General features: G+C 42.5%; 1 protein-coding gene across 2 annotated transcripts in view; it reads right to left on the reverse strand.

Annotated features, from left to right (window-relative positions):
* The window catches only part of ATP8B1 (ATPase phospholipid transporting 8B1), a 152,352-nt gene that overhangs the window by 54,982 nt on the left and 74,388 nt on the right, over positions 1 to 22,982 (reverse strand). The window contains exons 2-4 of one of the 2 annotated variants that reach the window (XM_017528793.2): positions 17,644 to 17,846; positions 2,513 to 2,610; positions 575 to 688 (exon numbers count right to left, since the gene is read on the reverse strand). In XM_017528793.2, the coding sequence (XP_017384282.1) occupies positions 575 to 688; positions 2,513 to 2,610; positions 17,644 to 17,824 (393 nt within the window). In that variant the 5' untranslated portion in view covers positions 17,825 to 17,846. Of the gene's footprint in view, positions 1 to 574; positions 689 to 2,512; positions 2,611 to 17,643; positions 17,850 to 22,982 lie in introns of both variants that reach the window. The other variant, XM_017528794.2, reaches the window with a different exon arrangement.

Raw genomic sequence — 22,982 nt, forward strand, 5'->3', positions numbered from 1 at the left:
TTTTTTTGACAAAGTCTCACTTTGTCACTCAGGCTGGAGTGCAATGGCTTGATCTTGGCTTGCTGCAACCTCCACATCCCAGGGTGAAGTGATTCTCCTGTCTCAGCCTCCTGAGTAGCTGGGATTACAGGCACCCACTATCATGCCTGGCTAATTTTTCTATTTTTGTAGAGATAGGGTTTTGCCATGTTGGCCAGGCTGGTTTCAAACTCCTTGCCTGAGGTGACCCACCTGCCTTGGCCTCTCAAAGTGCTGAGATTACAGGTGTGAGCCATCGTGCCTGGCCGGATTTTAGTTGTATTTGCTTCAAGGAAACCAGTTTTAATACCCATATCAATATAACATGAAATTAAAAAAAATACATAATGAGAATAATGTTTCCATTTCTTCTCTTTGCCTGTTCATGTAACACTGATTGAGCTGGTTCTGTGTATGAGGCACTGTTCCTTTATGTACAGAACCCTGATGCTAATATAAAACATTTTCAAGATTATTCACATTATATATGTCTGCAGCTTAGATGTTATTGAGTCATTATAATTTAAAACAGATTTAAGATAGCAAAGGGCATTACCTGTAAGATAAGAAGAACCAGGAAATAAAAATTGGCTGCTCTCTTAAATTGCTCAAACAGATTCATTGGTAGAAAGGTAAAAGCGTTGTACTTATATGTTTTAATTGCATTATTCTGTTGGAAAAAAATAAGAGTCATTCCAAATGATGCCATATTTATCACAATATATAACATACATCTGCAAAAATCACTAAGTCCCACAGCCTACAGTGACAAAGGAGCATAATCTGTCAGAAAGATACTGAGGATTTTGGCCAGGTGTGGTGGCTCATGACTATAATCCCAGCACTTTGGGAGACCAAGGTGGGTGGATCACTTGAGCCCAGGAGTTTGAGACCAGCCTGGCCAACATGGTGAAACCTCGTCTCTACTAAAAATACAAAAAATTAGCTGGGCATGGTGGCATGTGCATGCCTGTAATCCCAGCTACTCAGGAGGCTGAGGCAGGAGAATCACTTGAACCCAGGAGGTGGAGGTTGCAGTGAGCCAAGATCATGCCATTGCACTCCAGCCTAGGTGACAAAGCAAGACTCCATCTCAAGAAAAAAAAATAAAGAAAGATACTGAAATTTCTTTTAAGCTTTTAATTCTAGGCAAGCCTCAAACTTGGAGTCTGATGATGGAGACAGTAACAAGAAACGGACGTCGGACTGTGACCAAATAAATCCTGCTGTCAGATTCTTTGACCCATTAGAGAGTGTTAGAAAACAGGGGAAAGGTAGACAACAACATGGCCAAAGCCAGGAAAAGTGACATGTTTATTTAGGTGAGGACAGAGCCTACTGTGTAAGAAAGAGCAAAAGGTACTGTAGGGGGTTGAATCGTGTCCCCCCAGAAGATATGTTCAGGTCCTAACCCTAATACCTATGAATGGGATCTTATTTGGAAATAGATACAATCAAGATGAAGTCATACATGATTAGGACAGGCTTTAATTTAATGAGGTGCTCATACGAACTAGTGTCCCTGTAAGAAGAAAGCCGGACACTGACACAGATAGGAAGAGTGCCCTATGGAGATGAAGCAGAGACTGGAGTGACTTCATCTATAAGCCAAGGAACCCCAAGGATTGCCAGTGGCCACCAGAAGCCAGGGAGAGGCAGGGAACAGATTCTCCTGCACAGCCTCCAGAACGGGCCAGCCCTGCCAACACCAGGATTTCAGATTTCTGGTCCCTGTATTGGGAGACAGTAAACTTCTGTTGTTTTAAAGCATCCAGTTGTATTACTCTGCTATGGAAGCCCTCGGAATTAAAACACACATCTTACAACGTTTAAGCCCACACTTTATATTTATTACTATTTTATTATTATTATCATTATTTTGAGACAAGGTCTCACTCCTGTCACCCAGGCTGGAATGCAGTGGCACAATCTCAGCTTACCGCAACCTCTGCCTCCCGGGCTCAAGCGATTCTCCTGCTTCAGCTTCCCAAGTAGCTGAGACTATGGGCACATGCCACCATGCCAGTCTAATTTTTGTATTTTGTGTTTAATCTTTAAGTATTCTTTATCATATTCCAAAGGTAACAAGCATTTTTGAGTCAAAAATATCTTTAAAATCTCTAAATCCATCCCAGGCAGAGAAGGGGAAGATAAGTTATTTACAGATTCCTTTCAAACTCATTGCTTTCAAACATGAGGCTTCTGTGCCATCATTGTATATTCTTTCATAAAACATTCTTAAGAGAGCTTAACATTTAAAAAAGAGAGAGAGAAAATTTCAGTCTACATAATTCTGTTTTGTTTCAGGTCACCCCCTACCCATCCCAAAGGTGAACATCAATAAAAGACAACACTCTGTAGAAATATGATTATCAATAGCCCCAGGCAGGTGGTTACGTGGAAGGCAGGTATAGCATGAAGGTAGTAAGCCTGCCAGCTACTGGGAAAAACTGCATTTCAATAAACACAATTCAGAAAGTTAAAATCAACTCACCGCATATTTACTCTGCTTAATACAAAAGAACTTTGTGTTCATAAAATGAGGTTGTTCGTGGTACTTTCGATCATTTGCTTTGACTTGCCATGTACATTCTTTAAAAAAAAAAAGGGAGAAAAGTTCATAAGCAGCAAATTAGCATGTTGTTATGAGTTGAATCGTGTCTTCCCCAGTTTCATATGTTGAAGTTCTAAACCACCATCCCTCAGAATGTGACCTTATTTGGAAACTGCTCATTGCAGATGTAATCAAATTAAAATGAAGTCATTAGAGAGGACTCTAATTCAACATGGCTGGTATCTTTACAAAAAGGGAGATTTGGACACAGAGAAAGACAGATGACAGTGTGAAGTCACAGGCAGAAAATGGCCATCTGCAAGCCAAGAAGAGAGGCCTAGAACAGATCTTTCCCTTGTAGCTCTCAGAAGGAATCAGTCCTGCCGACTCCTTGATGCCTAGAGGAAGGCATTCCCACGCTGCTGCTATGAAAGCTACAGCAAGGATGCTATAGATCAGGAAGAAAATGAGGAAGCACCTCTCGAGGTAAGTTCTCCATGAACATGCATGCTGGATGAAGTTCCCTTGAGTGGCACACACAATGGAGTGAACTAGGCTTTGATGACTCCCCACCAACTGGCAGAGAGGAGAAATTAACAACGAGTGTGGCACAACTATTTTTGGAGATGGGAATACATTAAAAGACACTTGAAAGTGAAAAATTACAAAAAGTCAGTCTTGACTATAATAAAAATATACACTTTTGAAATATTATATTTCATTTTTAAAATGACGTGGGTTTTCTTTGTTTGTTTTTTGAGACTGAATTTCGCTCTTGTTGCCCAGGTTGGAGTGCAATGGCATGATCTCAACTCACTGCAACCTCCGCCTCCCGTGTTCAAGCAATTCCCCTGCCTCAGCCTCCCAAGTAGCTGGGATTACAGGCATGCACTACCACGCCTGGCTAATTTTGTATTTTTAGTAGAGATAGGGTTTCACCATATTAGCCAAGCTAGTCTCAAACTTCTGACCTCGTGATCTGCCCGCCTTGGCCTCCCAAAGTGCTGGGGTTATAGGCATGAACCACCGTGTCCAGCAAAATGACGTATTTTCTAGACTCCTACTCCAAAGGAAATATAGACAATATTGTGAGTAACAAGTGTAGCCTGGGCACGGTGGCTCACGCCTGTAATCCTAGCACTTCGGGAGGCCGAGATGGGTGGATCACTTAAGCTCTGGAGTTCAAAACCAGCCTGGCCAACATGGTGAAACTCCATCTCTGTCAAAAATTAAAAAAAAATTGCAGGGTGTGGTGGTGCACACCTGTAAACCTGGCTACTGAGGCAGGAGAATGGCTTGAACCCGGGAGGCAAACATTGCAGTGAGCCGAGATTGCACCACTGCACTCCAGCCTGGGCTACAGAGCAAGGCTCTGTCTCAAAAAAAAGAAAAAAAAAAGAGAGAGAGAGTAACAAGTGTAGACTATTGAGGAATGCAAGTAACCTGACTACTTTTTTAAAGCCACAATACCACTATTGAACATTTTTCTCACAGCATTTTGGTTGCTTTTCATCGGGTCGTCATAGCAGTTGTCTTATTACAAACGAAAACGTTCCTGGTATCTTTGTAGCTCAAGTGCAATCTTATCAAAAGGGAAAATAAAAATGGAACTATAAAGTACTCATAAGCACTGTAGCCATGTATGCAGTCAGAACTGCTCATTCCACTCAAAAAGGAGATCTCAAAGTAGGTAAATAAGACCTTTCATAAGGTACTCTTGAATCCATTCTATTTGGTGGTAATTTGCAAATGCATGTGCTTTTAATGGTTTACTTTAGCTCACAGATGACTTGTGACACATTCCAGCCACCACCAGTGTTCTAAAACACTGTTGAGAACCCCTGTTCCAAATTTCAGGAAGCCTGAGGGGAAAAAAAAAACAGACAAGATTCCTCAAGAAGACAGAAAAGGCCAATAAGGGCTTTTAAAAAAGTCAATATTAGAAATACTCAAGAGGAAAGAATAAACTGTGCTGTTAAGGGGCTGGATATAAAGAACCTTCCCACCTCTGATCCATCCCCCAGTGGCTCTGTAAATTTGCTTCATAATTAAGCCTCAGCTGGTGGTGGCTCTGTCTGGTCCCAGCACTACACCCTCATCCCCTGCCCATTTTGATTTGGATAACTCAGACAGAGAGGGTGGTATCTGACCTCAAGCAGGAGCAGTGAGGGGTTACCAGAAATGATGTATTTAAAACGATGTATTTTAAGAATCTCTTAATTTTACACTTATGCCAATATGGTGGGGAGCCTGGAGAAAGTAACCAGTATGTCTTTATCTGCAGTTGAACCACAAATGCATTTTTACTCAATTTTAGAAATCTGACTGCAGTCAAGTTATCAATAACCCTATTTCCAGTTAAAGATCCTTGTTTGGCCTAATTCAGACAAATCAGGGGACAAACAAATTGATGTGTACTCTTGATTCATCTATGAGTTTTGAGCTAATTGCTTGAGCTGCATTTCTTCTTCTTCTTCTTCTTCTTTTTTTTTTTTTTGAGACAGAGTCTTGCTCTATCACCCAGGGTGGAGTGCAATGGCGCAATCACAGCTCACTGCAACCTCCGCTTCCCAAGTTCCAAGTGATTCTCCTGCCTCAGCCTCCCGACTAGCTGGGATACAGCCATGTGCTACCACATGCTGCTAATTTTTTTATTTTTAGTAGAGATGGTGTTTCACCATTTTGGCCAGTCTGGTCTTGAACTCCTGACCTCATGATCCACCTGCCCTGGCTTCCCAAAGGGCTGGGATTACAGGTGTGAGACACCACACCCAACCTTGAGCTGTGTTTCAATGAGATACCATGAAAATATGAAAACAGAGTTCTGTGGACAAACACACTTGCAGAAGACAGCATCCTGCAACCTTCTCTTGGGAGATCAATGGATTTTCTGGTACATTAAAGGCTGTGAGAAGTCCTGTAGTAAAGAAACTGATTTTATTTTAGAAGTTAAATATGTTTCAAAATGCTTTAATATTTAAAATAACTTTTCCAAAATTAATATAATTATAGGCACTTTTTAAAAAAATCACAGAACACCTATTAACATGGGTGGAGAAGTGCTACACTGATGCACATGCCTTTAGGAAGGGAGGCAAAGCAGCACATGGAGGAACTGACCTTTTTGAGCAAACGTTTTATTTTAGGTGTCTGCTTGGAACAGAGAACTTTACTGGACACTGGATTTCAAAGCTAATTTACAGAAAAAGTAGGCATCTTGCCCCATTTTCTTTTTCTTTTCTTTCTTTTTTTTTTTTTTTAAGAGAAGTTTATATTCTTATTTTTCTCCTAAATTGCAGGTATATACTTTAAGACATATCTTTTTAAAGGAAAAATTTTTAAGAGATGGTATCTCACTATGTTGCCCAGTGCCTAGGCTGGCCTCAAATTCCTGGGCTCAAGTGAGCCTCCTGCCTCAGTCTCCAGAGTAGCTGCAATTACAGGCATGTACCATACTGTGCCTGGCTCACCTCATTTTCTAGAACAGAAATACTGACAAAGAAAAGAGAAGAAATAAGAAAGGTACCAGCAAAAAATGTATCTTCACCATATGGCCCTTTAGATAAAAGTTACAAAGCTAACAAGGGTGTGCCATCAAAGCCATCCATGTACGTGTACAGACATGATTTTAATAGCTACCGGTGACATGTGGCGCAAAGTCACCCTGAGTCTACAAAATGGTTGTGTTGTCAATATATTTAAATATGGCTACGTGCTCTCCAAAGTGTTCCCACGATCACCACGTCCTTTGATCACTGCCATCTGGAAGAGGAGATGAGTACAGCCCTCCCCTCGCCCTCTCTGTGCTGGCTCCAAATGCTGGCTTACAACTAAGAAGCTGCACTGGTTGGTACACACGGCAGCAAACAAGGAAAATAAAAACATAAAAAGTCTAACATCAAAAAGAAAAAAAAAACAAAGAGAAAACAAGTAAAGGACATGAATAGACAGTTCATACAAAGGGAAATTCAAATGGCTTTTTTTTTTTTTTTTTTTTTTTTGAGATGGAGTTTCGCTGCTGTTTCCCAGGCTGGAGTGGTGCAATGATGTAATCTCGGCTCACTGCAACTTCTGTCTTCTGGGTTCAAGAGTTTCTCCTGCCTCAGTCTCTCGAGTAGCTGGGATTACAGTTGCCCACCACCATGCTTGGCTAATTTTTGTATTTTTAGTAGAGACAGGGTTTCACCATGTTGGCCAGGCTGATGTCGAACTCTGACCTCAAGTGATCCACCCACCTCAGCCTGCCAAAGTGTTGGGATAATGGGCATAAGCCACCGAGCGCGGCCTCAAATGGATCTTAAACATATGAGAAGATACTCGGTTTCCCAAAAGAGAAATTCAATTCTTCACTGAGATAGTTTTTATTCTATAATAGCAAAATATTGGCACATAGTAAAGAATGGGATGTCATTTTGGGTTGAAAAGAGGGCAGAGAAACAGATACTCCGAGATAGGATTTATAGAGAGCAATTTGGCCAGATCTCAAAATTTAACACACACATGCACTGACCGAACAATCGCACTGCTAGGAAATATCCCCCAAGTCCATACTGCAGGGCTGCAAGCCTTAATTGAGGCTGAGATGTTCTGGGTTTAGGTGTGACCCCGCACATGCTCAGCTGTGGTGGCCATGGTGAGAGATTCCTTCTGCTTGAGAAAAGCAGAGAGAAAAGTAAATGGTACTTTGTCTTGCACTTTATTTATTTATTTTCAGAGACAGAGTCTCGCTATGTTGCCCAGACTGGAGTGCAATGGTGCGATCTCGGCTCACTACAACCTCTGCCTCCTGGGTTCGAGTAATTCTCGTGCCTCAGCCTCCTGAGTAGCTGGGATTACAGACATGCACAAACATGCCCAGCTATTTTTTATTTTTAGTAGAGACAGGGTTTTACCATGTTGGCCAGGCTGATCTCAAACTCCTGGCCTCAAGTGATCTGCCCACCTCAGCCTCCCAAAGTTCTGGGATTACAGACATGAACCATTTCACCCAGCCTTTTTTGCACTTTAGTGGGATAAAGCAACAAACAGGCTCTTGGGGTCCCTGAGTCCAGGCCTTAGATTCTTGGATTGTATCTCTGGACTTGCTTTTTGCCAGAGGGAAACCCACTGCCCTGAAGGGTGACTAAAAGCATTTACCACAAGCTGACCAAAGAGGCTGTAGGCCTTTACTGAACATCCGCGGTAACCTGGTAGCACTCCTCATGGGCCTGTGGTGGTGGTGGATACGGGGAGAGGTCCCTGAGCTTGTGGAATGAGGAGGGAAGAGCGGGAAGGACTGGCTAATGGTTTGAGTGCCACCTCAGCCACAGTAGAATAGATAGAACACCAGGTAGATTTCCAAGGTTTTGGACTCTAGTCCCTGGCTCCCAGATGGCATCTCTGAACCTGGCTGCAGCCTGGAGTAACTCACTGCCTTGAAGCTAGCCTGGCTGGATTCACAACCTGCTTATTGCAGAGCCCCAGAGCCTTGAGTGAACATAGGCAGTAGCCAGATCATGGTTACAGAGGGCGGTGGTGAGACCCAGGTCTGACCCAGTACATTCACTACAGAATACTACCAAGCATTTAAAGAAGAACTAATACCAACCCTTCTCAATCTATTCTAAAAAATACAGGAGGAGGGAACACTTCCAAACTTATTCTACAAGATCAGTATTACCCTGTTACCAAAACCAGACAAAGACACATCCAAACAAAACAAAACAAAACTCTGCAGGCCAATACCATTGATGAATATTGATGCAAAAATTCTCAACAACATACTAGAAAATTGAATTCAACACCACATTAAAAAGACCATTCATCATGATCAAGTGGGATTTATCCCAGGAATGCAAGGATGGTTCAGCATACAAAAATCAATTAATGTGATATGTCAACAGAATGAAGGGCAAAAACCATATGATCATTTCAATTGATGCTGAAAAAAACTGATACAATTCATCATCCCTTCATGATAAAAATCCTCAAAAAACTGGGTATAGAAGGAACATACTTCAATATAATAAAAGCCATATATGACAGACCCATTGAACTAAATGGGGAAAAACTAAAAGCCTTTCCTCTTAGATCTGGAACATGACAAGGATGCCCATTTTCCCCAGAAGTCCTAGCTAGAGCAATCGGACAAGAAAAAAGAAATAAAAGGCATCTAAATTGTAAAGGAATAAGTCAAATTATCCTTGTTTATAGATGCTATGATCTCATATTTGGAAAAACCTACAGACTGCACCAAAAAAACTATTAGAGCTGATAAACAAATTCAGTAAGGTTGCAAGATACAAAATCAATGTATAGAAATCAACAGCCTTTCTATATGCCAATGGCAGACCATCTGAAAAAGAAATCAAGAAAGGAATCCCATTTGCAATAGCTATGAATAAAATACCTAAGAATTAAGTTTACCAAAGAAGTAAAGATCTCTATAATGAAAACTATAAATTGATTGCACTGAAGCAAGAAACTAAAGAGGACACCGGAAAAATGGAATAACATTCCATGCTTATGAGTTGGAATATTGTTAAAATGTCCATACTACACAAAGCAATCTACAGATTCAATGCAATCTCTGTGAAAATACCAAGGACAGTCCTCACAGAAATAGAAAAAATAATCCTAAAATTTGTATAGGAACCACAAAAGACCCAGAATGGCCACAGCTAATCTAAGCCAATAGAACAGAATTGGAGAAATCGCATTACCTGACTTCAAATGAAATGACAGAGCTTTAGTGACCAAAATGACATGGTATTGACATAAAAACAGACATATAGATCAATAGAACAGGATAGAGAACTCAGAGATAAAGGAGTTCCCCAGCGAACTCATTTTCAACAAAGGTGTCAAGAACATACATTGGGGAAGGTAAGTCCATTCAATACATGGCACAGGGAAAACTGCATATTTATACGTAGATAACTGAAAGTAGACCCCATCTCTTGCCACATGCAAAAATCAGATCAAAATGGATTAAAGACTTAAATCTAAGACCACAAACTATAAAACTACTCCAATAAAACCCTGGGAAAGGCTGGGCATGGTGGCTTATGCCTATAATCCCAGCACTTTGGGAGGTTGAGGTGGGTGATCACTTGTGGTCAGGAGATTGAGACCATCCTGGCCAACACGGTGAAACCTTGTCTCTACTAAAATACAAAAAATTATCCAGGCATGGTGGCACATGCCTGTAGTCCCAGCTACTCAGGAGGCTGAGGCAGGGGAATCGCTTAAACCTGGGAGGCGGAGGTTGCAGTAAGCTGAGATTGCGCCACTGTACTCCAGCCTGGCGACAGAGCAAGAATCTGTCTTAAAAGACAAGACTAGACCAGATCAGACCTGACCAGACTGGGGAAACTCTCCAGGACACTAAACTGATTTCTTGAGTTCCACAGGCACAGGCAACCAAAGCAAAAATGGACAAATGAGATCGCAAGTTAAAAGGCTTCTGCAAAAACAAAGGAAACACTCAACAAAGTAAAGAGACAACTCACAGAATGGGAGAAAATATTCAGGCCACTGAATTTATTTCTCATCCCAGAACCCCTCTATATCCACAGGGGCTGGATCCAGGCACTTAGAGCGTTTGTAAAAATTCCATGAGTGGTCTGATGTACAGGCAGGACTGAGAACCTCCAGTTAGTGCAAGGGAGAGGGTCTTCCTATAGTGGCTTCTATCATCAAAAATCTACTTTTGAACTTGGGCTGCAAAGTAGCAGGAAGAAAACCAACAGCTGAGTTAGGTCTCCATGAGCAAGAGATTCTTATCCAAGGATGAATCATAAATTACATGACTGGAAAGCAGATCCTCTAAAATGAGCATGTTGTCCAAGGTCTCAAAAATAAATAGAATAGGCCAGGCACAGTGGCTCTCACTTGTAATCCCAGCACTTTGGGAGGCCAAGGCAGGTGGATCACCTTAAATTAGGAGTTCGAGACCACCCTGGCCAACATGCAAAACTCCTTCCCTACTGAAAATACAAAAATTAGCTGGGTGTGATGGCAAATGCTGGTAATCCCAGCTACTTGGGAGGCTGAGGCAGGAGAATCACTTGAACCTGGAAGGTGGAGGTTACAGTGAGCTGAGATTGCACCACGGTACTCCAGCCTGGGCAATAAGAGAGAGACTCTGTGTCCAAAAAAATAAAAATAAAAATAAAATAAAATGAGGCAGCACAGTATCACCACCCTTCCCCATCAGTAATCCCTGAGCGCAGGAACACCCCTCACCTCACGACTTTACAAGCATCAGTTACTCCGGTGTCCTTAGGCTGTGGAGGAGAACGGCAATTTACAACGGATCAGAGAAAGAAAGAAAATAAGTAGCCAAAGTAGACTCCTATGAGGTATGTGTCAAACATGGAAAATGCACCTTATTACATTGAATAGCCCCTGCAACACTTTTCACAGATTCTCTAGGATATCCTAGGGTTGACATGTTTCAATGAGTCATCTTTATCTGTGTTTTGGTTCCAACTAAATATTAATTCATAGATACTCTAAAGACCCCACATTCTTAATTCCAGATTCTTTTATGAACATACCACTTTAAGGCTGAGTGGTGTGGTTCACGCCTGTAATCCCAGGACTTTGGGAGGCCGAGGCAGGCAGATCACGATGTCAGGAGATTGAGACCATCCTGGCCAACATGGCGAAACCCCATCTTTACTAAAAATACAAAAAACTAGCTGGGCGTGGTGACAGGTGCCTGAAATCCCAGATACTCGGGAGGCTGAGAAAGGAGAATTGCTTGAACCCAGGAGTTGGAGGTTGCAATGAGCCAAGATTGTGCCACTGCACTCCAGCCTGGCGACAGGGTGAGACTCTGTCTCAAAAAAAAAAAAAAAAAATCACTTTTATCAAGTACACAGGTAAGCTTGTTTCACTGATACCACATCCCATCTGAAATTCTGCCAGGAAAGGGAAGAATTTCCTCTATGTGTCCTGATGCTCTTGTGGTGATACTTTTAAGCCTGAAGTACTAAGTATTTCGCCTTAAGTATTCTGAACCAATGATCATTTTGCCCTGGAACAGAATGCTGCACAAAATTCTGGATTAGAAAAGACATTTTAGAGAAATGCAGCTTTATGTTTTCAAGTACAGAGAAAAAACCAAAGCAGCCAAGGAAAAAGTCATTGGCACTTCCTCTAACAGCCAGATGGAGGTGACTGCCTAGCCTACCAGCTGTTTATAAGCATATCTTTCTTAAAATTATTATTATTTTTGAGATGGAGTTCTACTCTTTTTGCCTAGACTGGAGTGCAATAGCACAATCTCAGCTCACTACAACCTCCGCCTCCCCGGTTCAAGTGATTCTTCTGCCTCAGCCTCCAGAGTAGCTGGAACTACTGTTGCACACCACCATGCCCAGCTAATTTTTGTATATTTGGTAGAGGCAAGTTTTCACCTTGTTGGCCAGGATGATCTCAAACTCCTGACCTCAAGTGATCTGCCAGTCTTGGCCTCCCAAAGTGCTGGGATTACAGGCGTGAGCCACTGTACCTGGTCCACAAGCACACCTTCAAGGCACCCAGAACCTGCTCTGTGAGAGGCTAAACATCCACACATGATCTTATTTGGCTCCTATTGGTTCATGGTCATATTTGGTTTTGTATTTACTTATTTCTAGATGGCAGGTTGCTATGTTGCCCAGACTGGCCCCAAATTCCTGAGCTCCAGCCATCCTCTCGTCTCTGCCTCCCAAGAAGCTGGGACTACAGGCTGGCTTTAAAAAACACAAAACAAAAACAAAGATTAATGACACTGAAGCCTCTGTCTGAATCATCTCCATTTCCAAAGTTGTAGAATCAGATTATTCAGGTTGGGAGTAATCTCAGCACTGGGAGGCTGAGGCAGGCAGATCACGAGGTCAGGAGTTCAAGACCAGCCTGGCCAACATGGTGAAATCCCGAAAAATACAAAAAATAGCCAGGTGTGGTGGCACATGCGTATAGTCCCAGCTACTCGAGAGGCTGAGGTACGAGAATCACTTGAAGCCGGGAGGCGGAGGCTGCAGTGAGTTGAGATTGTGCCACTGTACTCCAGCCTGGGTGACAAGAGCGAGACTCCATCTCAAGAAAAAAAAGACACTTTGAGAGGCTGAGGTGGGCAGATCATGAGGTCAGGAGATTGAGACCGTCCTGGCCAACATGGTGAAACCCCATCTCTACTAAAAATACAAAAAAAAAAAAAAATTAGCTAGGCATGGTGGCACGTGCCTGTAATCCCAGCTACTTGGGAGGCTGGGGCAGGAGAGTCACTTGAACCAAGGAGTTGGAGGCTGCAGTGAGCAAGATTATGGCACTGCACTGCAGCCTGGCAACAGAGTGAGACTACGTCTCAAAAAAAAAAGAAAGAATCAGGTTATTCCGTTTTAATATATAGTAGTCACCCGTCTTTGTTAACCTCACAGGCACAGGATATACACAAACTGAGCAAGTGTATAGCCCCAGGAAGCCCAGGTATGCTGGGTGGCTGCGCTGTGGTGTCATGGTGAAAACCCATCTCTACTAAAAATTAGCCAGGCATGGTGGTATGTACCTGTAATTCCAGTTACTCAGGAGGCTGAGGTATGAGAATTGCTTATGCCTGGGAGACAGAGGTTGCAGTGATGTACTGTAGCCTGGATGACAGAGGGAGATTGACAAAAAAAAAAGAAAGAAAAGCAAGCAAGAAAGAAAATGGGTTTCCAGGTTGGTCATGAGAATGAGGGGCAGGGCGGCAGCCCGAGACGGAAAGCAGGATTCAGGTAAGAGCTGCTGTAGGAATCAGAACCTGTGAGGGCATCTGTCAGCTGGCAGAGCTGGAGGGGGGGACAGTTAATGGAAAAGGAGCATTGCAAGGAGGACGAGGCAGCGTTCTTACTCCACTCCCAGGCTCAGGAGAGCGAGCCAACCTGCACCCATCCAGAAACCCTCTCTAGAGTATGTATTTGTTCCCAAGGACTTCATCTCTGAGCTGGTTCCAGACTGACACAGAATTACCTATGGGGTTGGTCTGGGGCACCAGGATCATGGGATGGTAAGCCAATGAAGTTCAGCTGGTTTCTTTAAAGCCCCAAACTTCTTGGATCCTTTTATACTAGGGGACACAGCCTGAAGCTCCAGAGGGGGATGAACAATTCTGACTTTCCAGTCTCAAGGGACCACAGAATGTAAGTGTCCTGAAGCATGTGGCAAAACTAGTGTTTCCTAGAACACATACTGAAAAGGTGCTCATCCCACAGCACTGAAAACATTCCCACTCATTTCTGAGAATCTTTGCTCAATCTCTTTTTTTTTTTTTTTTTTTTTTGAGACAAGAGTCTTGCTTGTTGCCCAGGGTGGAGTGCAGTAGCGTGATCTCGGCTCACTGCAGCCTGTGTCTCCCGGGTTCAAGTAATTCTCCTGCCTCAGCAGCCTGAGTATCTGGGATTATAGGCCAGCACCACCACGCCTGGCTAATTTTTGTATTTTTAGTACAGATGGGGTTTCACCATTTTGGTTAGGCTGGCCTGGAACTCCTGAGCTCGTGATCTGCCCACCTTGGCCTTCCAAAGTGCTGGGATTACAGGCGTGAGCCACCGCACCTGGAATCTTTGCTCAATCTTTAACACAAAGGGTAAAGTTACTTGATTTGAACTTTATGGGCTTATCTTTCTCCATGGCACATTGTAACAGCATGTTTGTTCCTGTCCTTCCTTCTCACAAAACACAATAAGGGTCCTCTGACTGAAAAGTACTCTGAATGGGTCTCTCAAAGCACTTGTTTAACAGGAAAACTCAGTTGGGCTAGGGCATTTCCTTTCTTTAAAAAAAAAAAAAAAGACAGCAACTTTCTGTGTTACAATGATATCATCAAAGAAACGTTCAGCCTCTTAGGCGGTGCTTTCCTGGAACGGGTACTGGTCCCTGGCATTACCAGCCTGCTGCTACCTTGAAGGGTGACTCAGGCTCTGATGTCCTGAAGAACTGATCCTCTGAAGCAAATTATTCAAGATGTGAAATGTCAAGAAAGACAGATTAAAAAAAAAAAAGAAGAAAAAAGAAAGAGAAGTTAGGGTGACACGGACCTTAATCGGGAAATTCCCCTAATGACAATATGGTGGGAAAGGAAAGAGGAGGAAAGAGGGATGAAGAGAGGAAGGGAGGAAAGAGGGGAAGCTGATTGGCTGTGAGGGATGCAGGGCAGGCGTGAAATGGGAGGAAAGAGGTCTAGCATTTACTGAGTATCATCTGTATGCTTGGGAAGGGCACAGAGAGGTATTAGAATAAGAATTTTTGTAAAAAGTCACAGGCAATCATTTGACATAGGTTTTGAGAAGCAAGAACCACCCATATCACCCAGGAATATAAACCACTCTTTGAAAAGACTACGAAGATTCAAGACCAAACTTTTTTTTTTTTTTTTTTTTTTGAGACAGAGTTTCGCTCTGTTACCCAGGATGGAGAGCAGTGGTGGGATCTCAGTTCACTGCAACCTCCACTTTTCAGGTTCAAGCGATTTTCCTGCCTCACCCTCTCCAGTAGCTGGGATTATAGGTGTGTGCCACCATGCCTGGCTAATTTTTGTATTTTTAGTAGAGATGGGGTTTCACTATGTTGGCCAGGCTGGTCTCAAACTCCTGACCTCAGGTGACCCAACTGCCTCAGCTTCCCAAAGTGCTGGGATTTACAGGGGTGAGCCACCGTGCCTGGCCAAGACTGAGCTCCTTTAATGCCTATGTGCCAAGGGTAGAAATCTGCAAAACATATGCCCTGCAAACTAAATGATCAGGAAAGGACCCTCACCACCAGAATGGGCAGGCAGAGTTGGAAAAAAGCAGAGGTGAGAGTTTCTATCCACTACATGCTTCTCTGACATTTCTGCAGGCACCCAATCCTGGTCCCTTTGCTATGTCCCGGACCACACGTCTGATGGCGTGCTACCAAGCACCAAGAGCAAAGTTGACCCTCGACCCCCTGGAGCCAATACGCCTGCCATCCCAGATATCTACATTTGGTAGAGATTCCAAAACTGTGATAGGAGACTAAGCAGTGCCGCTAGGGGGAAGGAATGAGGAAGAAGCATGTTTTATTCAGTTTGGGCGATCAACTAGAACTCCCTTGTAACTTGTCTGGCTGCTTCAGCTTTAGCCAGTTCACCCATATCCAGTCTGGACCTGTTATGACAGAGGCCAACTTCCTGTTCAGATTGGTGGGATTTCTTTTTTTTTTTTTTTTTTTTTTGAGACAGAGTTTTGTTCTTTTTGTCCAGACTGGAGTATGGAGTACGATGGTACCATCTCGGCTCACTGCAACTTCCGCCTGGTCTTGAGCTCCTGACCTCAGGTGATCAACCTGCCTCAGCCTCCCAAACTGCTGGGATTATAGGCGTTAGCCACTGTGCCTGGCAGGAATTCCGTTTTAAGTTTGGTCAAGTATCATGATTTTAGTACCTTCTGCTTCAGGGCAGAAGGCACTTAAGCTCAATCCTCAACAGCTTGAAATTACAACCAGAAACCCACTCTAAGAGGTAATGCATCTAAATGTTTGCTACGGAAAGGTAGGGGACAAACAACATACACGAGTCAAGGGCTTCCCCAAATTTGGGTGAGATGGGGCTCCCATGGGTACATGCACTCTTCACACTAGGACTCTCCCCGCAGGGGAGATTCTGTCACCAGAACAGGAAGAATCATTGCAGACATGGATTTCATGGCATGTCACTTTTTCTACAGGTGAAAATTGTTGGAAAAAAAATATCTCATTTAGGTAGCAGAACCCAAGAAGGAGAGACTAGAGGGCTGGGTTTGGCATGGGGGAAAAAGAGGCTAGAAAGCCTATAAGGGCAGAATGGCAGTAACAGAGACCTCGGAAAAACCAGCTAAAATTCGAGGCTACTCTAAGGCTGCAGGGAGGCGTGTCTAGGGGGCTGAAACCAGAACGCTATGATAATGACTTCTGTGAATGTGACACTAAGATTATTCAGCTGGAATTTGAGGGATCACTATGATATCAGCCTGATATCAAATCTGGGGTCCAGAGTCTTAGCTTGCTCATGGAGAAGAGCTGCAAGAGCAGCCCACATCTGTTTGCCAGGGTGGGAGCACCAGTAGGAGATGAAATAGAAAAGCCGCAAATGAAAAGGGGTTATGGTAAAAGCAAGGCAAGTTTTACTACACTCAGTGATGTATTGTCTATGGCCATTTACACACAATATTGGCAGAGACCATGTAGTCCACGAAGCCTAAAATGTTTACTTGCTGGCCCTTTGCAGAAAAATGCTGCTGGCCTTGGTCAGCACAGAACCTGCCTGTGATGATCCTGAACAGACCTGGCCTGACCCTGAACAGACCACACACACACACACACACACACACACACACACACACACACACACACAAACACACTAAGGGTACTTATTTATATATCTTATGCCGATAATTTAACAATACCAATAGTTAACATCCAAAGATTGATCGATATGTATTCTATAAAGATTTCTGGGTGCAGTAACATATAGATTCTTGCACATATAACAACGTTTTGAGAATATATATGCTGTCTAGGCATTGTAGCTCACACCTATAATGCCAGCAGTTTGAGAGACTGAGATGGGCAGATCCCTTGAGCCCAGGAGTTTGAAACCAGCCTGGGCAACATAGCGAAATATCTTCACACACACACACACACCACAAGCTGGATATGTTGGCATATGCCTATAGTCCCAGCTACTCAGAAGGTTGAGGTAAGAGGGATTGTTTGAGTCAAGGAGATCAAGGCTACAATGAGCCAAGTTCACACCACTGCACTCCATCAGGGAGACACACTGAGACCCTGTCTCTCAAAGAAAAGAATATACACACTAACAAAGATCTTAATGTGTTTTCTCCGCAGAACTTGTCAGATATGCTCTCCCAGCCCTTCATACTGAGGACAATGGGTACTTGTCCAAGCCCATCCACCATTCTCTCAGTCACATCCTAGGAAGAGATCAGAGAAGATTCCCTCCTAGACCACACAAAATGGACTGATTTGATCATCTTTGGCACGTGTGACCATGACCCACAAGAAGATTTCTAAGTGACTTCGTCACCAGGACTTCCCGCGGTTACCTTTCCTGACTGGCTCCTGGTTCTCCTCTGCTTCCTTGTTGACTCGATTTTGTTCTGGTTCAACAGCAGAACCCTGGTCATCAAGTTCATCTTCTGTTTCATCATCACTGTAGGGAACCACTTCATCATTAGGCTGAGAATCCTCATCAAATGTCGTTTCTGAGTCTCTTTCTGTACTCATTCTGCTGGCAAATTGGAACTACCTGCTTGAAAGGAAAGAGAAACCAGAGTGAATTATGATGACTCTTGCCCAGTTTTTCATTGAATCCTGCCTACATCCTGTTACAATGCCCCTTTCACAGAACATTGTTTTACTAACATGTAAATACTCCGGAATAATACCCCCAAATTCAACTTATCATGCAAACAAGAACAAAACCATTCAGTATTGATGAAATGCTTGGGTAAGATTTTTTAAAAATATGAAGCTGCAAACCTTTTAAACAACAGTGTATATATTTTAAGGCGATATTTCAAATTAGGGGGTCTCTCCCCAGTGAAATAAATTTAGTAGGTAACAATCAACATTAAAATGAAACAGACTACAAAATATCAGATTACAGCACATATAGTAAGAATAAGTACTGCTTGATAAAATAGTTTGACACCTTCACACATTTATTTGCATTGTGGGTGTTAATAGAATTGAATTTCTTACTGCGGATTGCTGGCAAAGTTGAGAAACCACTGCTCTAAGATATCTGGTTTCTGCTAACACTAACATTCTGAGCCTTTGTTCTGATACAACATTTTTAATATAACCTTAGATCTTCCAAGTTTACTGACTACCCAGGAACACTCCTTAGCCTTTCTTTTTTTTTGAGATGCTGTTTTGCTCTTATTGCCCAGGCGGGAGTGCAATGGTGCGATCTTGGCTCATCGCCACCTCTGCCTCCCTACGTCAAGCGATTCTCCTGCCTCAGCCTCCCAAGTAGCTGGGATTACAGGCATGCACCACCATGTCCAGCTAATTTTTGTATTTTTAGTGGAGACAGGGTTTCTCCACGTTGGTCAGGCTGGTCTCCAACTCCCGACCTCAGGTGATCCTCCCTCCTCGGCCTCCCAAAGTGCTGGGGTTACGGGCGTGAGCCACTGCGCCCAGCCTTCCCTGGACCTTCTATTCTCTGAACTGCCACTGCCCAGTCTGTATCCAAAATTTGTGTTTGAGCATCTACTGAATAAGATGACTCTATACAAGTGAGAAGAACAACCTTAGTTATATTTATTTTAGGAAAATATTTACACGAACACCTCAGTTACGGAAACACAGGCTGGCATTTACATGAGCATCACAGTGCCATGTAGTCAGTATTTTAATAATAGCAGCTCATATTTATTTTGTGTTAACTGCATGCCAAGCCTCACACTAAGCACTTTATAGACATGGGCTCATTGAAACTTCCCACACCACCATGATGAATAACAGTATTATTGTTATTCCTACTCCGCAGAGGAGAAAAATCAAAACATTGGAATGCTAAATAACTTGCATAATAATTATTAAAAACTTAAGGCAAAAACAACTGCTTCATAAGGAGAGGTCTATGTTCTATTTTTGTATTATGGTTTATGATAGATTTTAATTGAGCAAAAATTGCATCAAGTAGAACTATATAGCTAATTGCGTGTTTGGCACCAAATCTTAGCCCTCTAAAACAATTTTTATATTCACAAATGGACCCCTAGGAAAATTTCAAATATTTATATGAGGATTTTTTCCAAGCATTATGTAAAACGGCGAGAGCCAAAGCAAGCTGAGTATATAATTGTTGTCAGTGTAAATAAATTGTGGCATCTCATATTATAGGATAATGTACAACAATGTAGATGATCAGAAAGTATTTGATGACATCACATTAATGATGGCATGAAGTTACTAGGTAAGTTATAAGGCCGTATACATAGAATACACCAGGTTATTCATACACACATTTGTTCATTTTCCAAAATTTTAGCAATTCACATACATTAATTTTTTTGAGATGAAGTCTTGCTCTGTTGCCTAGGCTGGAGTGCAGTGGTGCGGTCTCAGCTCACTGCAAACTCTGCCTCCTGGGTTCAAGCAATTCTCCTGACTCAGCCTCCTGAGTAGGTGGGATTACAGGTATGTACCACCACACCTGGCTAATTTTTGTATTTTCAGTAGAGACGGGGTTTCATCATGTTGGCCAGAATGGGACATACATTATTTTAAGTGAGCTGATGCATGCAAAATGCTCAATTCAGTATCTAGCCTGCATTAAGTACTCAATAAACATTAGCCATTAATTTTTCATATGCTTCTTGGTGATCTATATGTTTTCTTTTAAAAAATGTCTATTCATTTCCTTTGCCTACTTTTAAATGGTATTATCGTTATTTTTAAATATTGCTGGCACTCATTATTGCAAAGAAAACTTGGATTCTATTGCATGATGCTGTACTGTGGCACAGTTCTAAAGAGCCGTATAGTCACGGATGCAAAGTTCCTAGCACTACTGGTTCTCAGCACCTCCTGCCATTATCTTATGCCTTCAAAGAATATTCATTCCCCAAGTCCATAGTGTTTACCTCTGGCCGTAGCTTTTCAGTAGCAAACACAAGCTTTCCTGGCAGTACTTACAGTTTCATTGGTTACACTTTTCTGGAAGTACATATACTTTCATGGTTTATACTATTTTAAAATTATTTATTAAATGGATCTAAATTTTTTAAAAGTCATCTTTTCTACTAACTCAGTATCACCATGTTAAATCTAAATTTCCCTACAGTTTTTTTTTTCTTTTTTTCCTGCATCCTGGGTTATTAATCCCTACTAAGTTTTTAGGTTTTAGGATACATGTGCAGAACATGCAGGTTTGTTACATAGATACACATGTGCCATGGTGGTTTGCTGCACCCATCAACCCATCATCTAGGTGTTAAGCCCCGCATGCATTAAGTATTTGTCCTAATGCTCTCCCTCCCTTTGTCCCCCACCTCCAGACAGGACCCAGTGTGTGATGTTCCCCTCCCTGTGTCCATGTGTTCTCATTGTTCAACTCCTGCTTATGAGTGAGAACATGCAGTCCTTGGTTTTCTGTTCCTGTGCCAGTTTGCTGAGAATGATGGCTTCCAGCTTCATCCATGTCCCTGCAAAGGACATAAACTCATTCTTTTTTATGGCTGCAGGTATTATTTGCTTTTGAGTTGAGTTCCTTGTACATTCTGGATACTAGTCCCTAGTTGGATGAATAATTTGCAAATATTTTGTCCTATTCAACAGGAAATACTTCACTCTGTTGATTGCTTCCCTGGCTGTGTAGAAGCTTTTTAGTTTAATATAGTGCTCTTTGTCTACTTTTGCGTTGTTGTTGCCTCTGCTTTTGAGGTCTTAGCCATAAAATCTTTGCCAAGACCAATGTCCTGAAATGTTTTCCTATGTTTTCTTTTAGTAAAAAGTTTTTTTTTTTTTTTTTTTCAATAGAGAATCAGGGTTTCACTCTGTCACCCAGGTTAGGGTATAGTAGGACGATTATAGATCACTGCAACATTAAACTGTTGGGCTCAAAGGATCTTCCTGCCTCAGCATCCCAAGTAGCTGGGACTACAAGCACATGCTACCATGCCTGGCTGGCCTATTGATTGATTGATTAATTGTGGAGATGGAGTCTCACTACATTGTCCAGACTGGTCTTGAATTCCTGGGTCAACTGATCCTCCAACATTGGCTAGAATTATAGGCATGAGTCACCACACCTGGTCCCATTTAAGTCTTTAATCCATCTTGAATTGACTTTTGTATATGGTGAGACAGGGGTCCAGTTTCATTCTTTTGCATGTGGGGATTTATTTCTGGGTTCTCTATTCTGTTCCATTGGCTTACCTGTCTGTATTGTTTTGTTTTGTTTTGCCAATACTATGTTTTGGTTACTACAGTCATTATATATCTATAACAAGGTGACTCTGAAGTTACCACATGAAAATAGTTTTTATTGTTGTAAAATATATGTAACATAAAATTTACCATTTTAGCCTTCTCCTTCCCTCCCCCACCCCGCCCCGCCTCATTATAGCCTCCTGGCCTCAGCAATTCTCAGCCTCCTGAGTAGTTGAAACTACAGGTACAAGCCACCACATCCAGCTAATTTTTGTGTTTTTAGAAGAGACAGGGTTTTGCCATGTTGCCCAGGCAGGTCTCAAATTCCTAGGCTCAAGTACTCTACCTCCCTCAGCCTCCCAAAGAGCTGGGATTACAAGCATGAGCCACCACAGCAGGCCTTGTTTCTCCCCACTTCTTCTTCTTTTTTTAATTTCTTAAAGCTGTACCATTGGGGAGTTTTAATTTTTTTGTTTTTTGGTTGGTTTTCTTTTTTTTTTTCATCTGGGATGACACAAACCATTGTTTGTTTTCTGAGACAAGGTTTCACTCTGCTACCCAGGCTGCAGTGCAGTGGCATGATCCTAGCTCACTACACTCTTTTTTTTTTTTTTTTTAGCGATTTTCCTCCCGAGTAACTGGGATTACAGGCGCCCACCACCACGCTCAGATCATTTTTGTATATTTAGTAGAGATGGGTTTTCCCCATGTTGGCCAGGATGGTCTTGATCTCTTGAACTTGTGATGATCCCCCTGCCGCGGCCTCCCAAAGTGCTGGGATTATAGGCATGAGCCGCCGCGACCGGACTACTACAGTCTTGAATCCGTGGGCTCCAGCAATCCTCCTACCCGTGCCTCGTCAGCCTCCCGAGTAACTAGGACTAGAAGCATAAGCCACCATAACTTTTTTTTTTTTTTTTTTTTTTTTTTTTTTTTTTTAAGAGGTAGGCTCTCCCTGTGTTGCTCAGGCTGGTCTCAAACTTCTGGCCCCAAGAGATCCTCCCACCTCAGCTTTTTATTAGCCATTTTCAGGGTTCTGTGGCATTAAGCGCATTTTATACAAACATTATGTAAGTAGTCTTTTTCATCATTGCTTCCAAACTGACAGGCATCTGGATATTAAGACATCTCCAGCCCTTCGAGGTTGAGAGAGGAAGCAAGCATTAAGGAATGGATTTGACAACCCACATGTCCATGACTCAAAGCAAGCAAGGCCTTGCACAGCCCACTCAGCACCCACACACATCTGCACCAGCTCAGTGAGAAGCAGGGGCAGGGAGCTCTACGCTGAACGTGAAGAAATGTGCTCAACTCAGCTTCCCTGTAGTGTGCACATGTGTGAAACACAGACACACACAGGAGTGATTTGGCTCTGTCATTTTAGTGTGCCAAAGACACAAATAGGGAGAAATCACTTCTGCGAAGCCCTAAGTGACATAAAGAAGTTTTTCCCAGGTCTAATGGTCCCTAAGGTCAGGTGCTGTGTATGGTATGGATTTAA

The sequence above is a fragment of the Cebus imitator genome, unplaced genomic scaffold (assembly GCF_001604975.1).
Source record: "Cebus imitator isolate Cc_AM_T3 unplaced genomic scaffold, Cebus_imitator-1.0 Scaffold55, whole genome shotgun sequence".
Lineage (NCBI taxonomy): Eukaryota > Metazoa > Chordata > Mammalia > Primates > Cebidae > Cebus > Cebus imitator.